Genomic DNA, 16,871 nt, shown 5'->3' with positions numbered 1-16,871 from the left:
CCACAGGAACACTTCCGAAGACAGGAGCCCCACCGCCCTGTACCCCATCCCAGGGGAGATAGGAGAGGGGGAGAAGACCGGGTGGGAGACTGTTAGATACCCCGACGCAGGAGTATTAGGGCGCAATGGAGCCTTCCCAAGGGAATTACGACTGCAGCGGTCTCTGGTCACATCACAGGCCTGCACGAACCTCTAAATCCCACTCAGTCATACCATCGAGCTGCCAAGACACCAAACTTCGCAGAAGCCTCTTCCGCATGCTCTGCAACCTGCCTGTGCCCACAGCAGGGCCGATCTATAGCAGTCTGATCTCCCAGCCTCTTAAATGAAGACACAAGCCACAGCTTCCGGTGGGCTAACAGAGCTGCAGTGCTCTTCTCTAGGAAAAGCGCCTTTGATATCCCACAACTCAGGAGTCTCCTCAGTGTCCTTCCCGGTGCCCAGAAACCCTCGGCTGACACACATTCATCCAAGATGACTCGAAGTATCGTGGAGGGGGTTATGGCATCAAAAGAAAATACATGACCTTAGCCAGGGAGAAAGATGGGAAAGCCGATGGGGCCCTGGGTTTGGGACTGGGGAACCTACAATCACAACTGTCTGCGAACACGGACTTTCACAGAGGAGGCGACCAGTTCCCACCATGATGAGTGGCCTCTTTCAGACTAAGAGAAGGAAGGAAAGGGGGAAGACACCAGAGTCTAGGGTCCTTCCTGATTTCTAGATCTCCTCCATGGCCGTGAATCATGGCAGTGGGTGGAGGGACCAACAACCAACTCTTTCTGGGTACCGCGGGCCTAGGTGAGGGCGCCCAGTCTCTAGATCCCTATCTGCGATAGATCAGGAGCTGTTTTCATGAACTTCCTCCCGAGCTACTGGGAGGAGATGTGTACATCTTCGAGAGGCCAGAGTCAGGGCCAGGTGACTGGGATCCTCCCTACTCTTGCCCTCTGATAGGAGGGACGGATTCGCTGTTCCTCTACAGTGTGTTTTGGGACAAGATGGTCACAGCATCTCGCCAGTGCATACATAGGTTGTCTGCAATGGTTGGCCAGTTAGTCAAGGTCACGTCACAGCTGCAGATCTGACCTCTCTCAAAGCCCTCCCATCTGAGCGGCTAGAGGTGGTCACTGTAACCTGGGCTCGACCCTGGGCCCAGGCACGCAGGGCTCTGTAACACTCTGGTTTGGGGACTGCACGTTCCGGTCTGATCGGAGCAGGGAAAACCCATCCCTTTCATGACCCTGCCTCTAAGCCTTGAAACCTTCTCTTTGATTTCCCTCAACAAAAAGAAGTGGAGGGACAAGGGAGAAAATCTTCACAGTACATCGGAAGTCCCGGGTTTCAGATCTCGTCCTGAAAATACTATTCTCTAACCTCAGACAATACTTTTCTGCTGTGCGGGCCTCGATTTCTTCATCTCTAGCAGGGACTGGGCGATCTCTGAGGTCTCTGACTCTGACGCCCTGAGCAGGGTCTTGCCATCTTTGTACGTACTGTGTCACCACCTTCTGTACTTTTCCCTATGAATTTCTTCTTGCTGACAGATCTCCATGCATAAAGGGAGGGGGTGTGATGGAAGACAGGCAGCATCTTCCAACTGCCAAGTGCTCCCTTGGGGATGGGCTTGGGGTCTCAGGCAGCCAGACGGTGCCTTTTCAGGGGGACTTAATCCAATGGTCAGATGACCCCAGAGGGTAGCATTCACCTCTAAGCCGATCTTGCTGCCCAGGGCGGCGGATGCAGCTGATAGAGGCAGACACAGGGCAGCTGGGAGCCAGACGCCCTGCCTAAGGAGGGGCTTTACGCATTGCAGGAGCAGCCCTCAAATTGGCTTCTAATTACATCAGCTGTCTTTGCAATGGGGGTGCTTTTAGGGGAAAGCAAAACGCAGAGTTATTATCTGTCAACTCCAGTATGTGTCACCTGCCCCTCCTTCTTCTGGAGCTTCCTGGAAACACAGAGCTTTAGACCTATGGCTTCGTATCCCCTAAAGCCAAGGCAGGTCTGGGCCCCAGTGTCTGTCACAGTCAAAGCCTTTGATGCTCTCCAGTAGCTCTCTCTACCCCTCCTCCTACATGAAATAATAGCATATAGAATGTTCTATGTCAGGCATCAGCTCTGACGTTCTCTACCTTTATAGGAATAATCTGTTTAGTATAGATTAAGAAAAATTATCTATTAGACAGGGTCAATCCAAGAACCCTGCACTTCTGTTTGTTTTTACAATTTTCAACCACTCCTGCCCTCCATGGGAAAAGCAGCCAGGATCCCTCCCACGCAAAGGTAGGCAGGTAGGGGCAGAGCAAGAGAATGATGCGTTACTGTATCCTAGGTCGGCTTGCTATTTTTTCTCTACTTAGTTCTGTCTGCACCTCCACCTTGCCACCCCTAGTCCCAGCCTGCAGTCATTCCTAGGCACTTGCCAAGATTCAGTCCCTGAGAGATGCCGGTCCTGGGACCCTGGGCTGATTCCACTCCTGCTCTGTCCCCCAAAGTCTTGGCATCAACCTGGAGCCTTGAGATCATGACAGAGGACCAAGGGGCTGGGGTCAGTATGTGGCACCCCATCCTCCTCTGCGTCTTAATGCCACTCTTCTAGGGTACAAGTGCTTGTCAGAGCTAATGAACTCAGCCCTGGACAGACTTGGAGAGGAACAGAGGGGGCAGAGGGGATAAGAGGTGTGCGTTCTGAGAAAGGCGCTGGGGGAGGTCAGTCATGCTTCAGGCGAAACCTCTGGGCTGGGAGCGGGTTTTCCTTCCAGAGATGCAGCCAACCCCAAGAAGGAACTTAAGGAAGGAATTGCAGGGAGTAGGGGTTGGCCTTGAGACTGCAAGAGAGTCACCCAAGCAGTTGGACTGCTTTCCCAAATGTTCCTTCTCTCCTACATGCTGTGCGGTGTCAAGGAGTGAACCAGACCTGGGGTCTGGTCCTGCCCCCACCACCTGCTTGCTGTGACCGTGGGCTGCCCTTTTACCTCCAAGCCCCTGGCTCCCTCAGCTGCAGAATGGGGACCCCTCCCGCTGATCTCAGAGGACTAGCGGAGGAACCAAATCAAGCTAGAGGCACTCAGCACAGAGTTCAGAGTGGCCAGAAACTGCTCTTGTAATTGACATTGTTATTCTGCGAAGATAAATTGAGACCAATGCCTCATTTTGCCACAAAGTCCCTGTGGTACCTCCAAGCCCTCTCAAGGTATTAGTTTCTACTGAAAAAGCAAATAGCTAAAGTCTACCCTTCTGGAGACATGGACTCAAGGATCTGACTCAGAAGCCAAGAACAACATGAAAGAGGCAGAAGTCTGTCTGCTGGTCTTCTCCTGGCGATCAGGGCCCATGCTGTCACTCTCCCCGGGAGAACTCGCTTATATAAGACGCTCTTGGGCAGGAGAGAAGAAGGGTTCTCACTGACACACAGATTGTGAGGGTTGGTGCCAACCCATCTCAGCACATCATACTATCAATCTCTCACCATTGGGAGCACAACGCAGCGTGGTAATTTTTCCAGCAGGAAATGACACAAATGATCGCCATTTTTAACTGCCTGTTCCTCTAGCTGTTGGGTCAAGGACGGCTACTTCTCTGTACCAGATGAACCGAGAACTCCCCTGCCGTTCACCCCTGGTGCAGTAGGGAGGACGGGTTCCGGAGAGAGCTTGGAACCTGGAGGGCAAGGCTTTGCTTTCCTACTGAGCACAGTCTTTGCTGTCCTCTCCATAAGCAGAATGCACCAGGCAGGGGGCGGAGTCAGCTAGTAAGAACGTCTGCGAAATCTGTAACAAACTCTGGTCTAAGGGCTGTACCAAAGGCGGTCTTAGAGGGGATGGGAGGCCCCCAAGATGACGTGCTGCCTGCAGCCTGGCCTGGGACATATTTATTTCCCTATCTGCCACTTGGGGAGCACACTTCGGGAACTAAAAGAAAATAAATCGTGGCCTCTAAAAGGCACATGGGCAAAGGCTGCCCCTCCCCCAGCTTCCAGCTCGCCCTGGAGATAGGCTGCCACCTGGGTTCTGTCTTCCTGAAATTGTGCACCCCCCCATGCTTTTATTGTGTGTGTGTGTTTTATTTTAAATCCATAAGGTAATTGGTTTTCTGCAGGACTAACTGAATTTCCCCAATTTAATTTGCAAAGATGCTCCCTAGGAGCCATTAGAGTGCTTGCTGTCCTCCAGATTGGATTACTGGCCTCTCTGGGGCTGCTGTACTCTGAGTTGGGAGGTGGGGCCCAGCCCCATAACCTGATTACCTGAGCAGCGGAACTTCTTGCTCTTGACCTGGCCGATGCGCTTGTTGGCCAGCCGGCGTGGGCTGCTGCAGCGGGCCCCGCTCGTCTCGATGGGATTGTCCTGCAGGTAGTCGGCCAGCCACTTCAAGTGGCAGTCACACACAAATGGGTTTTGGGCTAAGTGGCTGTGAGAGGGATGACAATTGATCAGGAGTGACCCGTGGTGCCGCTCTCCACCACCACCTTGCCTGGCGCTGGGCCCCCCCCCTCATCAGGCAGGATGCGGGGGTGGTGGGGGCTGAGGCCTGCTGTCGGCCAGAGAGGGTCACAGGTGTAGCTGGCAGCTGGCCGGGGCGGCGACGGGGAGCCATCTTCCTGCTCTTCTGACTTGGGGCAGGACCCACCAGGGATCTCGACTCTGACCCACACCAGTTCCGATGGGCCGAGTAAGTGGCAGGCCCAGGGTTTGTGCTGACAGCAGCCTGGATCGGATCTCTCCGAGCTTGGTAATGCCAGGCACATAAAGCAGCCGGTATGGTGACTGGCACATGGCGAGTGCTCCACACAGGGTAGCGGGTACTGCTGCTCTCATCGTCACCAGGGCAGCACCATGGGTCTGGCTTCCCCTGGCTCATGAGAAGACTCTTCACAGTGCCAAGATGGTGCTCAGCACGTGGTCGCTGTTCAACATAGAGTGGCTGTTCTTAACTCTGTATTGGCACCTGCCTCTGGCTACAGGGGCAGTGAGTGCCAGGTGACATAGAAGGTGTCCAGAAGCCCCAGGTTCATGGTCAGGCCCGGGCTGGGCTGAGATCTGTTCTCAGATGTCTTGTATCTAATGGAGTTACTTACGAACATCTGCAGTGCTTGGGAGTGAGGAAGTGCTCCCTGAAGACGGAGCTGAAAAACTCAGGGCCTGTACCAGAGGTTTGGTTTTGCAGGGTGATGGGGGGTGTGGGTGGGCAGGACTGGGTTATCAGCAGAGACAGAGCCGGCTCAGAAGTCTGCCCGCCGTGGTTAAGAGAGCAGGTGAGCTGCAACACTGCCTGTTCTAATCCTGCTTCTTACTAGCTGTGCAACTCTGAATAAGTTACTTAACCTCTCTGTGCGCTGGTTTCCTCACATAGAAATGAGGGATCATAACAGCGCTGAGCTCATAGGGTTGCTGTGAGGCCTAAAGGTCTGAATACAGGGATAGGCCTCAATGAGGCGTGGAGCACCGCGGGAGTGCTCGGTGGAGGTGAGCTGGAACCACTCTTCTTCGACCGTCCTCCCTGCGGGCTCTAGACCTCGTGGACATGCTCACTCTGCCTGCCTTCGGGGAGGTCTCTGGGTCTGGACACGCGCTGGCACTGAGGGGTGTACTCACAGGGTCTGGATGGCCTGCAGGGGCGCAAAGAGTCCCTTGCTGATGGTCTGCAGCTTGTTGTCATACAGGGAAAGCAGATTGAGGTTCTGCAGGTCCTGAAACGTGTTCACGCGCAGGCAGTTGATCTTGTTGGCATTGAGGAGGCTGCAAGCAGGAGAGAGGCCAGTGACTCACCCATCGGCTAATTCCCCGCCGAGCAAGGGCTGCGCCTGCCGGGTCAGGCAGCAGAGCACCACGCTCTCCTTATAGCCACGGCTCCTGCTGCTGAGCGTGTGTGTCTCTTGCAGCCCTGTGGCCCCTGAAACTCCACACACGTCTGGGCACTTGTACGCGGTGAGCGCAGCCGCTGCGCCCCGCGCTGAGATCGCCCGAGCCTTCCCCGTGCCCGTGCCCTCCAGGGGAAGGCTGGAAACGCCCCCCGCGTTTCACTTTCTGCTTTAGAATGCAGAGCTTCCGGGAAATGCAAAAAACCACCAGGCACAATTGTGCTAAAGCTTTTGTTGATGGACTAAGGGCAATTTTGACTCCAAAAACTCCTTAGAGCTCTTTTGAACCACAGGTCCCGCGGAAATCTGAGGAAGGTCACAGGTCATGCAATCTCCCAGAGAAATACACTCACGGGTAAGCAGGTGTGCACGACAGGCACATTCTCTCTCTGATGTGCACACTTGCACGTGTGCATGCACATGGATGGAACCTCATGTGACCTGACCTCTGCCCCTTTCCCACTCACCCACGTATCCCCACTCACGATACTTTTGTTCCTTAATCACTCCCATAAGTGTTTTGGCCCAGGTCCTTTAAACACGTTCTTTACCCCCCTTTCATCAGGTGGTTCCTTGCCCTCCTCTGCATCTCAGTGCAAATGTCACCTCCTCAGAGAGGCCTGCCCTGATCCCTTCATCTACGGTAGGCCCCCCAGACCCCCAACACTGTCTCCCATGGCCTCAGTTTATCGTCTTTGCAGCACTTTTCTCCGTTTGTGGTTCTAGGATGTTCGTTGCTGTTTATCGTTTGCCTCACACCTGTGATGACTGCAGGCTCTGATGGCACAAATGACATCTATTTCCTTCCTTCTTAGTGCTCAGCATGAGCCTTTATTAAGAAATACACCCAACCCCATACCCACTCCAGGAGACCACACTCCTCTAGGGTGGCACCCATCTGCCCCGGCTTTAGATCTTCAGACCCCTCCCTCCACCAAAACAAACAAACCTACAAACAAACAAACAAAAGAAAACAAGCACCAAAGGAGGTTGCCTTTCTGGGAAAACTCTGGTCCAGCACAGGTGATGCCACGAGGGTTATAGGAGAGTTCTCCAGAATGAGGCTAGCCAGCCAAGCAAACCCGAGTCCTAAGAATTTCCTTTATGATGCTAGACCGACTAATTGTATCCTCTTAACTAGTGTAAAATCAGTTCTCATTTCCTTTTTAATTAAAGAGGGAACGGGGAGAACTAAACTAACTAGTAAAATTCTTAAATTTTTAAAATTTCTACTTTCGAGGCTGGCTCAGAGCTTCTCCCATGGGGGAATGGCCCAGGAGACTCGTCACGGGCTGGCTTGCCTCTGGAGCCTCGACGCCAGAGCCTGGGGGGCTTGAGCTGGTGACGGTGAGGCCGCCCACGGGAGTCCCGTCATCTGTGCCACCTCTCCCTTGCTGCAGGCCCGTCCTCCCAGCGGGCCCCCTGCAGCCTGTGTGTAGGCAGGCAGCTGCGGCAGTGACAAGAGGAAGAACTGCCTGTTTAATCTGGCTAATGATGGGCAGAGTCCCAAGGGTTCACACAGATGTCCTCCTGGAGGGAAGCTCCCGTTGCTAGAATACTTTTCTTGTTTCCAAAGTGCTTTTCTGGCATCCCATCGTTCCCACGGTAACCTGGGCAGATGGGCAGGGCCAGCCTCCCACGTTTAGGTGAGAAAACGAAGGCTGAGAGTGTGGTGGCTTGGTCAAGGTCACACGTGTTTCCAGGGGGCATGCTGAAGGTAGTTAAAAGAACTGGGGTCTCTGGAGGGTGTACTTTCTTCTTTATGAATGCCGTATAAACCCTGCCCATCTGTGTGTCCCCTTGGTGGCATTTCCCCAAGAGTTTCCTGTGCTTTGTATATTACATTTTAGTCAAGGTCACTTTCCAAGGAGGACACCATGGAGAAAAGCTGGAGGGACCCAGCAGGGCCAAGCACCCATGGGGCGGAAATGGACATGTTACACATACGTGTTTGGTTTGCTTATTTACAAAGAAAAATAAAGCACGTGGTGAATGATTTTTCCAAAATCTGATCTTCGGGGCCTTCTGAGGGCATCACTTTGCTAGGAAATACTGAACAATTCAGGAAAGAGAGCAAGTCAGAGGTCTGATGGCCTGAGGATAGAATCCTCCCTATAAGATATTGCAACACCCCACATGCAAATCTGTTTATTTACCCTCCCAGTGTTTTAAAACCAGGAAACCTCTCTCTCTCTCTCCCTCTCTCTCTCTCTCTCTCACACACACACACACCAGATTTCTATTTTCCCTTGGAAAAAAAACTTAGAAACTCTAGCAATGCTGCACCCACCAGAGGCAGCTATGGAGTGGCTGTCCCCTTCAGATAGGACCTATGCACCCTTTTGTCACAGTCCTCACTATTCCCTATTGTGCCTTTCACCAGTTTATTCACCCACTTCTCCTGAGTGGGCACTCAATTTTGAGACCATAGTGCAGATTAACGAGCCCAGCTGCTGCCCTGGAGAATGCTGGACCCTGGACAAAGAGGAGGCCCCCAGGGAGACAGCTGTGGTGACTCCGACCTGCCTTGAAAGGGTATCCGAACTGCCCGCTACTCTGGCAGCCCTCCTCACTCACGGGAACTACTGAGCCTTCTTTTTCTGACCCAAATGCTTTCTTGTTCCCTACTGCTTCTAGATGTCTTAGCATGGGATGTTATCGCAAAGACGGAAGGCATCAAAACAAGCCAGGCTGGTGGAATTACTAGGCAAAGACAGCATGAGACGCGGCGCGTGGGGCAGGGAGTGACGGAAACGCAGAAGGGCACGGTCTCCTGGTCACTCGTTCTCTCCCAGGATGCTTGGCCCCCTAAGGCAAGACACGTAGGTGCAGGGAGAGATAAAATTAACCTGCTTATCCAGATTTAGATGCCGAGGACAGCCTCCCTGATCCCTAGCACCAGCAAGATCTAACAGCCTGTCCTTCTGTCCTCTCTCCTTCGGGAGGAAGGTTGGCAGCTACTCGCCTCCATCTGCCTTCCACGGGAGGACCCCCGAGCTACCTGGTACGTGGACAAGAGTGGCAGGGGAATTAAAACAACACGCTGTGACAGAGCAAAGAGAGAGGAAGCAGCTATTTGGAATGGGGTTCGGCACTTCCCTAAGAAGTCCTAAGACAGGCCTTCCGGGTATTTCACTGGAGGGATGGATTCTCCCTCTTTCTCCTTCAAAGGGGCTCCATCTGTCCCATCCCGTGTCATCCCCCTCTGAGAAGCAGCCGTGTAGCTGCTGCGTGAGGTGATACTAATCACGCAGCGTCATCTCGAGACCACAGCTCTGGGCGGCCCTGCGCCCAGCATTTTCTGAAGCACTTCCCACACAGCATTTCCTTTCGCCCTCTGAGCGGCACTAAGATTGTCCTCATTTTGCCGGTGAGGAGACCGAGGGTCAGCGTGGTGACGGATCTGACCAAGGTCATCCATTGGTAGGTGAAGCACGAGCCTGACTTCAGACTTCAACTCTTTCCACCACATAAAATCCATACTCTCTTTTCCGTGCCCGGTGGAGGGCGTTCCTTGTCCCCGGGAGTGGCTCTTTTTGCTGGCTTTGAAATGCACCTGGCGGACAGAGGTCTGGTTAGGTCTGGAAGACCGCTTGCCTCTTGGTTGTGTAGAGGTATCAGGAATCCTGCCAACTCTTAGGAAGGATGTGGCGCCAGATGTCAGAGACGGGATGCTCTCGGGGACGCTCACGACACTGCCTGTGGTACGAAGTGGCACGTTCTTCCTGAGGGGCTCGCACATGTACAAAGCAGGTTTCCACCCTCGGTGATCCCTGACCACATGCTGATTTGGGACCTGGTATGCATGGCTGCCCTGAACTCTCAGTCTGCCCTGGGCAGATCAGGGGACAGCGATGAAGCAAGGACTGCAGCATCCCTCATGCAAGGCGGGGTGCTCCAGCTTGCCTCATTCAAGAGGCTGCCTGCTATTCAAACTCCAAACTTTGGCATCCTAACTACAACCCAGCTTGGTCTGCTGGATCCAGTGAGTCAGGGGCTGGGGGCATATTGTGCTCATAAATATCTCCCCCGAAGCATATCCATCCATCTTTTGGGGCCACCTCCTCCCAGACCCACCTGCTTCCAGACCCACCTCCCAAAAAGCCTCAGAGGTCTTATGAGCAAAAGAAGAGGGGGGCCGAGATGGTCAGGCCAGACGAACAGCAGGGCCACATGATCTCACAGGTAACAAGCACGATGTATGGCCAGGTACCCACCAAACCCCTTACAAACACTAACTCATTAATTTCCCCAAGGCCTGCAGGATAAGTGCCATTGCCGTATGACAGATGACACCCCTGGGACAGAGAAGGCTTAAGTACCAGTGCCCAAACTTGCACAGCTAGGAAGTGTAGGTGGAGAAGTGGATCCATGCTACCTAAGCCCCAAGACTTTGCTCCCACCCCCGATGCCACCCTGATGCCCACACTGAGGGACCTGGGGAATCGCCTAATGCTTGCAGGAGGAATTAGGCAGTAAGTTCTCTGAAGCCACTCCCACGAGCTTACAATAAAACAAAACAAAAAGAGCCATACTGCCTGCAGAGGAGATTAAGGAGAATGGCGCGTGTGGGAGTGGGAGCGCACCTTCCACATTTATTTCCAAGTGTGAGCCCTACGAGGCACTCTGCCACCCCTCTTCTCGGAGCACGTTCGGCTTCCACATATGTTCCGTGTCAAGTGGTATTAGCACTCAGCCCACTGACTAACCAACATAACGATGCTGCTAAAAGAGCATCCTTTCCAGAGCTGTGGCCTTCAGAAAAGGCAAGGCAGGAAACAAGCCACTGAGAACCCCCGAGCTGGACCTTGGGTCGGGGTGCAGGGGGAAGAGATGGGTTAAATTCCCTGAGTCTGCGCTCAGGAGGGCCCATGTGAACCCAAGTCCTTCTGCTAGGGGACCCGGCCTGGCCACGGAAGCCCCAGCTGCTCTCAACACAGGGAGAAGAACCATAGGAGGGAGATGAGGTCCACCCCGATCGGTGAAGAGGACCCACCACACCCAGTTTCCCTAAAGAGGCCAATGGGGCAGAAGGCCACCGAGACCCCATTTTTAGCTGCTGTCCTTGCCCACATCGCCTCAGCGAAGAGTACCATGGAGCTCACAGGCCTTTGCTGCAAAGTTTGGAAAAACACAAACATCTGGAGTCGGGCTTAATGATAAATTACATTAAAATCACCGTGGCAACTCCGGCAGCTCACGTGCTGGTTGAGTGGCCCGGAGCTAACATTCTGGGTGGTATTTATCTTCTCCACACCTGCCATGGGTCTGTGGAAGACCATGGTTACGGTACTCCTGCTACTTTGCTGGTGGTTGTCGGGAAAGGCCACAAACATGTTCCAAACTCCAGTACAAGGTTTTCTCAGAAAACTGGTGCCAAGGAAGAGTACAGTGACCCCCTTTCTGGAAGTCAGCGAAGCGTTTGCAGGAAAGACCGTGGAACAGGAAGATGGCCCAGGCTCCTGCCACAGGGGGTGCTTCGTGGAGCCTCCTTTCCCTGACTCAAGGCTGCGGGGTCAGTTTCCGTTTCGCCAACACGCAGACGCAGATCCGAGTAGGGGAGGGTGGTACCGACAAGTGCCTGGCATAACCCTTTCTACGGCTCCTCCTCAGAGGAGTTCTCTCCCTGGAAGTATTTACCCCCACTACACGTTAGCATAAACTATCAGTGAGGACACCAATTTGGGGCGAAACTTTGGACCCCTGATTAAGCAGCAGGGTATAGAGTCAAACCTCCCTCATGAATCTCTCCCTCTTTTTTTTTTTTAATTTCTCTAGAAGTAACCTTCTATCACCCTGAGTTTCTTTATCCACTAAGTGTAATCAGGACTACTCTCTCACTTAGAACAAACATTATGCTCTCACCCTTACCATATGATGTGGGGATTTACTTTGACCTTCGGGAAGCTGCTGCAGCCAGACGTGGTGAGGAGCCTGGTGACGCCTGGTGCCTTGAGGTCAAGAAACTCTAACCCTGCCCGGTCTTGCTCTGGGCCAGGTCAGGCTAAGAGCTCACGAGAGGAGATGGGAGGAGCCCTTCCAGGCCCCACTAAGGACAAAGGGGACTCTTCCCTTCTCTCCTGATAATGGCCGCACCGCTGGTCAGAGCTGTGGGTTGTCATGGTGATTCCCCGTGCAAGGGAAACTGCAAATGCAGCGATGCCATCAGGTGGCCTGTCTGAGCAACAGGACCTCCTTGGAGTCCACAGACACAGGAGGACTCTAGGAACTGGGTGCAAGCAGAGGGAAGTGGAGACTCTGAGAGACCAGACAGGGAAGCCATCACCTACTCTCGGGAGGTCAAAGGCCTCACCTAGTGGGACCAGGCTTGCTCCTTCTCTCCCTCAACAGCTACTAGGGTGGTCATTCACCTTTCTCTTGCCTCCTGCTTGCTAATCGGTCCTTTAAGAGGGGTGAACCATTCACTCGATGACCAAGCATGGCATGACGCCAGACTTTAAGTCTCGCTGAAGGCCTTCCTTGGGGAGCCCAGGTACACAAGAAAGGGAAGACGTCCTCTCTCAAGAGTGCATCACAAAAGAAGTTTGCTTCGACTGCGGGGGACAGTTCTCAGCATCTCGCCTCGACCCAGTCCTTAAAGATGAGCCCCTCCTTCACACCCTCCCACAGGGGTTAGTGGGATGCCAAGGAACCAGGGGAAGTCCCAGGGAGACGGCAGCCCATGGCTGATACTGAGGCATAGCCAGAGGAGCTGGACAGTTAGTTCAGCAGCACCTGTTCCTTGGCAGGAGCCAGTGAGGACTCTTGCTCCGTGGAGCCCCAAAACTAGATCTGCACATCTGCCTGGGACTGGGGCTGAAACAGAAGTCTCTGGTGTGGACTCCAGAATTAGACCGCCTGCGTGCCCATCCTCTGCCACATACGTGCCGAGTGACAACGGCTGTGTTACTGAACTCTTCAATCCTCAGTTCCCTCGTCTGTAAAATGGGCCGTTCAACAATACCTTCCTCTTAGCATCATTGTAAAGATTAGAGAAGCACATAAGCATGTCAGATTGCTTTCTCACAGGCCCTGGAGTAAGTAAGTTTGAAACATACTAGTTATTTTGAAACAGTAAGTAAGTAGTCAGTACATGTGAGCGGCTACTATGAGCAGCAGTAGTATTACTTGTGAAACAGCTGATGAGGGAAAGTGAGCTACGGGAGTGAGGTTTTGCTTACTGCCCTGTAACTGGCATGTTGCTTGGCAGACTCCAAGATTCTCAAATGGTCTTGTCTGCCTTCCAAGAAAAGCAAACAACAGGTGCCTGGGTTGTCTTAACTTATTCCAGCCCAAAGACAGTCTGGCTTGGCTTAAGATCTCCTGGGGCCGGCTTCATGTCGACCACGGCCAGCATTTACACGAAAGCTTCTGCCTCAAATGACCGCCCACCCCACTCGGGTGACTTTCCTATTCCAGTGCATGCAACCGATGAGCACGAAACAAATGCTTTTTCTTTCCGGGGGAGCTGAAATGGCACAACTTACAGCCACCCATCAGCTGAGAAGCTGATGGTTCTAGAGACGTGCTGATGTCTTTTCTTGCTTTGGGAGAGGTTGACCTCTGAGCTACAACGTGAGACATCTGAGGGCACTTGACTGGCTGTTGTCTCAGGAATAAAGGAGCCGGTGTGGGCAGGGGAATGGACAGGAACAAGAGCATCCTAAGCACTGACCCTAAGTTTCTGGTGAGGAAGGGGACAGGTGCAGCCCGGGAGAAGAGGGCAGGTCACCTCTCTGGTCAGCCAGCTGCACCCATCCCTGGGGTTGGGAGCAGGTGTGCAGTGTCACGTCCTGTCCGAACTGTGGATTCTGAGATGTCTTTAAAATGTGGGACAGTTCGGTTCTCAGCGGTTTAGGTGGGAGTCTCTAAACACATTTCTGTCCACATGGCGCTGGACTTGCTCCCCAGTTGTCTGTTTTAAGGAGGGAAGCTGACAGACCACCACGCACTCCCCCAAAGATAAATAAGGGCTGTTACTAATAACCAATGAATATGCGTTTACACCATGAGTGTCTGCAGGAACTGAGCCTGTTTGGGATTAATTACAGGGAGACATACTAGTTATTTTGAAACATTTGAAGACTTTGAGAACAGCCTTTTCTGAGTTTCCCAGAAGTCATTACTGAGATTTAATATAAGAAAGAACTTCCTAACCTTCTAAGTAGCCAGTGATGACTTATCGCAAACACCATCAGTAAGAATAGATCGAATTTGTCAGAGGGAATGGGAGGGGTTTCTGCACCAACTGGGTAGGAGACTGTGGTTGGAGCCCTGAAGTTCCTTTGACCTCTAAGATTCTGGGACTTAAATTAAAGGAGGTGACTCTTTTGAGGCTGACACTCAGAGGACAGGGCGTCGGGGTTAGGGGATCACTCCCAGGACTGTTGAAGCTTTTCCACGTAGATCCATTTGTGGCAGCCTCTGAGAAACTCTGAAGCCTAAGATATTCTACTCCTAGTGCTGGCCATCCGCTGGAACAAACCTATCAAGAAAACGACCCAGGAGGACCACCCAGGGATTGGGCAAATGTGGTGGAATGGCTGAAAAATGTGGAGAAATGGGACAAAGGGGTGCAGGCAGGACAACTCAACGTACCCACTTCATTACTGGCAGCCTCATGACAAGCACTAGAAAGGGAACGGCCAAGATCACTTCACGTGGCGGAGACAGCTTGGCTTTGTGATGCACCAATAATTTGAGAAACGGAGAGAGAAAAATAAACACAAACCTCTTGCAAAAAGCCTTCGAGTCAAAGGAGAGGAAATTACCCAGACTACCAGGGTATTCTAATCAGAGCCTTCTTATCAGAGTGTCTCCAGTCTAACAAGGAGAAATCCAATCTACAGCGGGCTGGACGCTAAATTAGATCTAATCAGGACATGCTTTCCAACTGCTCAGCAGCAGGTCAAAGCCCAACGACGGGCTGCGGTTGCTGCTTCTTTCTGGAAAGCAAGTCTGCCTAAGTTGTGTCAACTCTTGGTCTCGTGTGAGGGGGGTGCTCTGTCTTCACTCCCAGCTACTCCATTCCATCTGCTCACAATTTTGGTGAGATTGAACCAGAGCTGCCTTCCCTGCCCGCTCAAAGTCCTGTGAGTTCTATTAATATCATCACTGCTGTCAGCTCGAGCTGGGAGACATTTCCTTTTTTAAAAAACGTACACACACACCACCCCCCACCCTACGCATTTATTGATCTTTGCAACCAGCCATGCCCTGTGCTAGGCACCTTGATGCATGCTCGGGTTCTCCTTAATGTATACAAGGGCATTTTCCTGTCCACATCAGACACGCAGATTGTAAAGGGCTATTCACCCCAGCCCACTGCAACACAACACCCCCAAATCTACCTCAAGGCCCATGATATTGTTAGGCTTCTTTCCAGGGATTAACAGCTACAGTTAGCTAGCCTTGTGGTGGTGGTGGTTATAGCTTACAGTTTCTTCGCTACAAGCAAAGAACACCATCTGTGAAACACCCAGCTCCCCGCAGAGCCCTACTGTGTCATTGTAACAAACAGCCTTAAAGGCTCACCTGAGGGGTGGGACCCTTGAAACCAATACGCCCACACAGAGATTCACAGAGTGAGACGGAGGTGAGGGGGATACAGAGAAAAAGACACGGAATCTTCTTTCTCTTGCTTTCAGCGTCACTGAAACAAACGTGACTACTGCTTGTAGATGGACGAGCTGCCTGGAAAGCCGGTGGGCTTGATGTGCGTGACCGCACTGTCCTAGGAGGACCTGTCCCGTCCTGAGTCTTACAGGACACGCAAAGGGTAGGGAGTAAAGACGTCAGAAGGGAAAGGCTGAGGAAGAGTCTCACTTCCTCTTCCTTGAAGAGTCTTCGGGCATCACCCTGAGAAAGTGTTGCCTACCTTCCTCTCTCAGTTCTTGCGCCAGGCCTCCCACCCACCCCGAGACCCAGCTTGGCTCCTTGGTCTGCAAACTCCTGCTGCAGCTTTGCTTAACTGCACACGGGGAGGAGGAAAGCCCCTTCCTCACCGCCTGTGACTCAGAGATGGTTTTACAAAGACACACAGACACACTCGCTCACTCATCTGCACTCAGACGCCCACCTCTACTCAAAGGGCTGAGCGCCTTCTCCAGTCAGCTCTTCTCCAGTCTCCACACCGGTTTTGCTGTGTGACTGAGGGCAAGTCATTTACCTCTCTGAGACCTTGATCTTCTCCACTGCTCCCAGGATACTCAATATCAATTCTCACAGGGATTGTGACGGTCACGGAGCGGGCAAGGATGTGGACGCGCACACATAAACTCCCATTCCCACAGCACATGCACGTAGATGCCGCGGCTACCTAATCCCAAACCAGAGGTAACTACCCCCATCAGAAAATCTCAAAATACAGGACCAGCTAAGTTTCTCTCCTTGCCTCTCCACACCGGAGTTCAATTATCTTCTTCAAACATTTAAGCTCAAATGACCAGAATGAAATAAATGCAAATAAATAATCCCAGAGCTTAAAATTCGAGGCAACAAAACTTCCTTTAAATTAAATAAACACTTCCCCCCTCAGCCACATCTTACCCAGATAGAGTCACTCTGGTGACTGATTATGTTCCTCTGTGTAATTATTTCACCACCCCACCCCCACCCTTCTTCAAGGTCGCATGCCTGTCAGCAGCTCTGTTTCAGCTTTCTTGCAATACGGTGTGTCAATGTTTTAGTTCCCTACATTCCTAGCCCACTCCTGCAAGATGCTGCCCCTTGTAGGATTCAACTCAGGCTGAACTCCTAGCCCCCAGACCTCCGGTCAGTGACTCATGCCCACAGGCTCCTGAGCTGTAGCCCTTACATTTGTTCACATTGACCTTGGCCTCCCTCTGCCAACGCCCTGGCTTTCTTTACACCGAAAAGAGGTGATGGAGGTGTGGGATGGACAGCTCAGAATTGTTTTTTTCCTTTTGGTGTGTGTAAAGTCAAAGAACCATACAGAACATGACTCAAAGTCTGCAGGGAAGAGCCTGCCACGAGTCCCCGAGACATA

The 16,871-nt window shown here is 52.5% G+C and overlaps 1 protein-coding gene across 1 annotated transcript in view; it reads right to left on the bottom strand.

Annotated features, from left to right (window-relative positions):
• Positions 1-16,871, bottom strand: part of SLIT3 (slit guidance ligand 3) — a 584,433-nt gene that overhangs the window by 79,783 nt on the left and 487,779 nt on the right. The window contains exons 13-14 of the mRNA XM_040630315.1: positions 5,598-5,741; positions 4,250-4,413 (exon numbers count right to left, since the gene is read on the bottom strand). Of these exons, the coding sequence (XP_040486249.1) occupies positions 4,250-4,413; positions 5,598-5,741 (308 nt within the window). The remainder of the gene's footprint in view (positions 1-4,249; positions 4,414-5,597; positions 5,742-16,871) is intronic.

Source organism: Ursus maritimus, unplaced genomic scaffold (genome assembly GCF_017311325.1).
Source record: "Ursus maritimus isolate PB19 unplaced genomic scaffold, ASM1731132v1 scaffold_15, whole genome shotgun sequence".
Lineage (NCBI taxonomy): Eukaryota > Metazoa > Chordata > Mammalia > Carnivora > Ursidae > Ursus > Ursus maritimus.
Note: the sequence above shows the minus strand (reverse complement) of the source record. Positions and strands in the feature narration are given on the sequence as shown.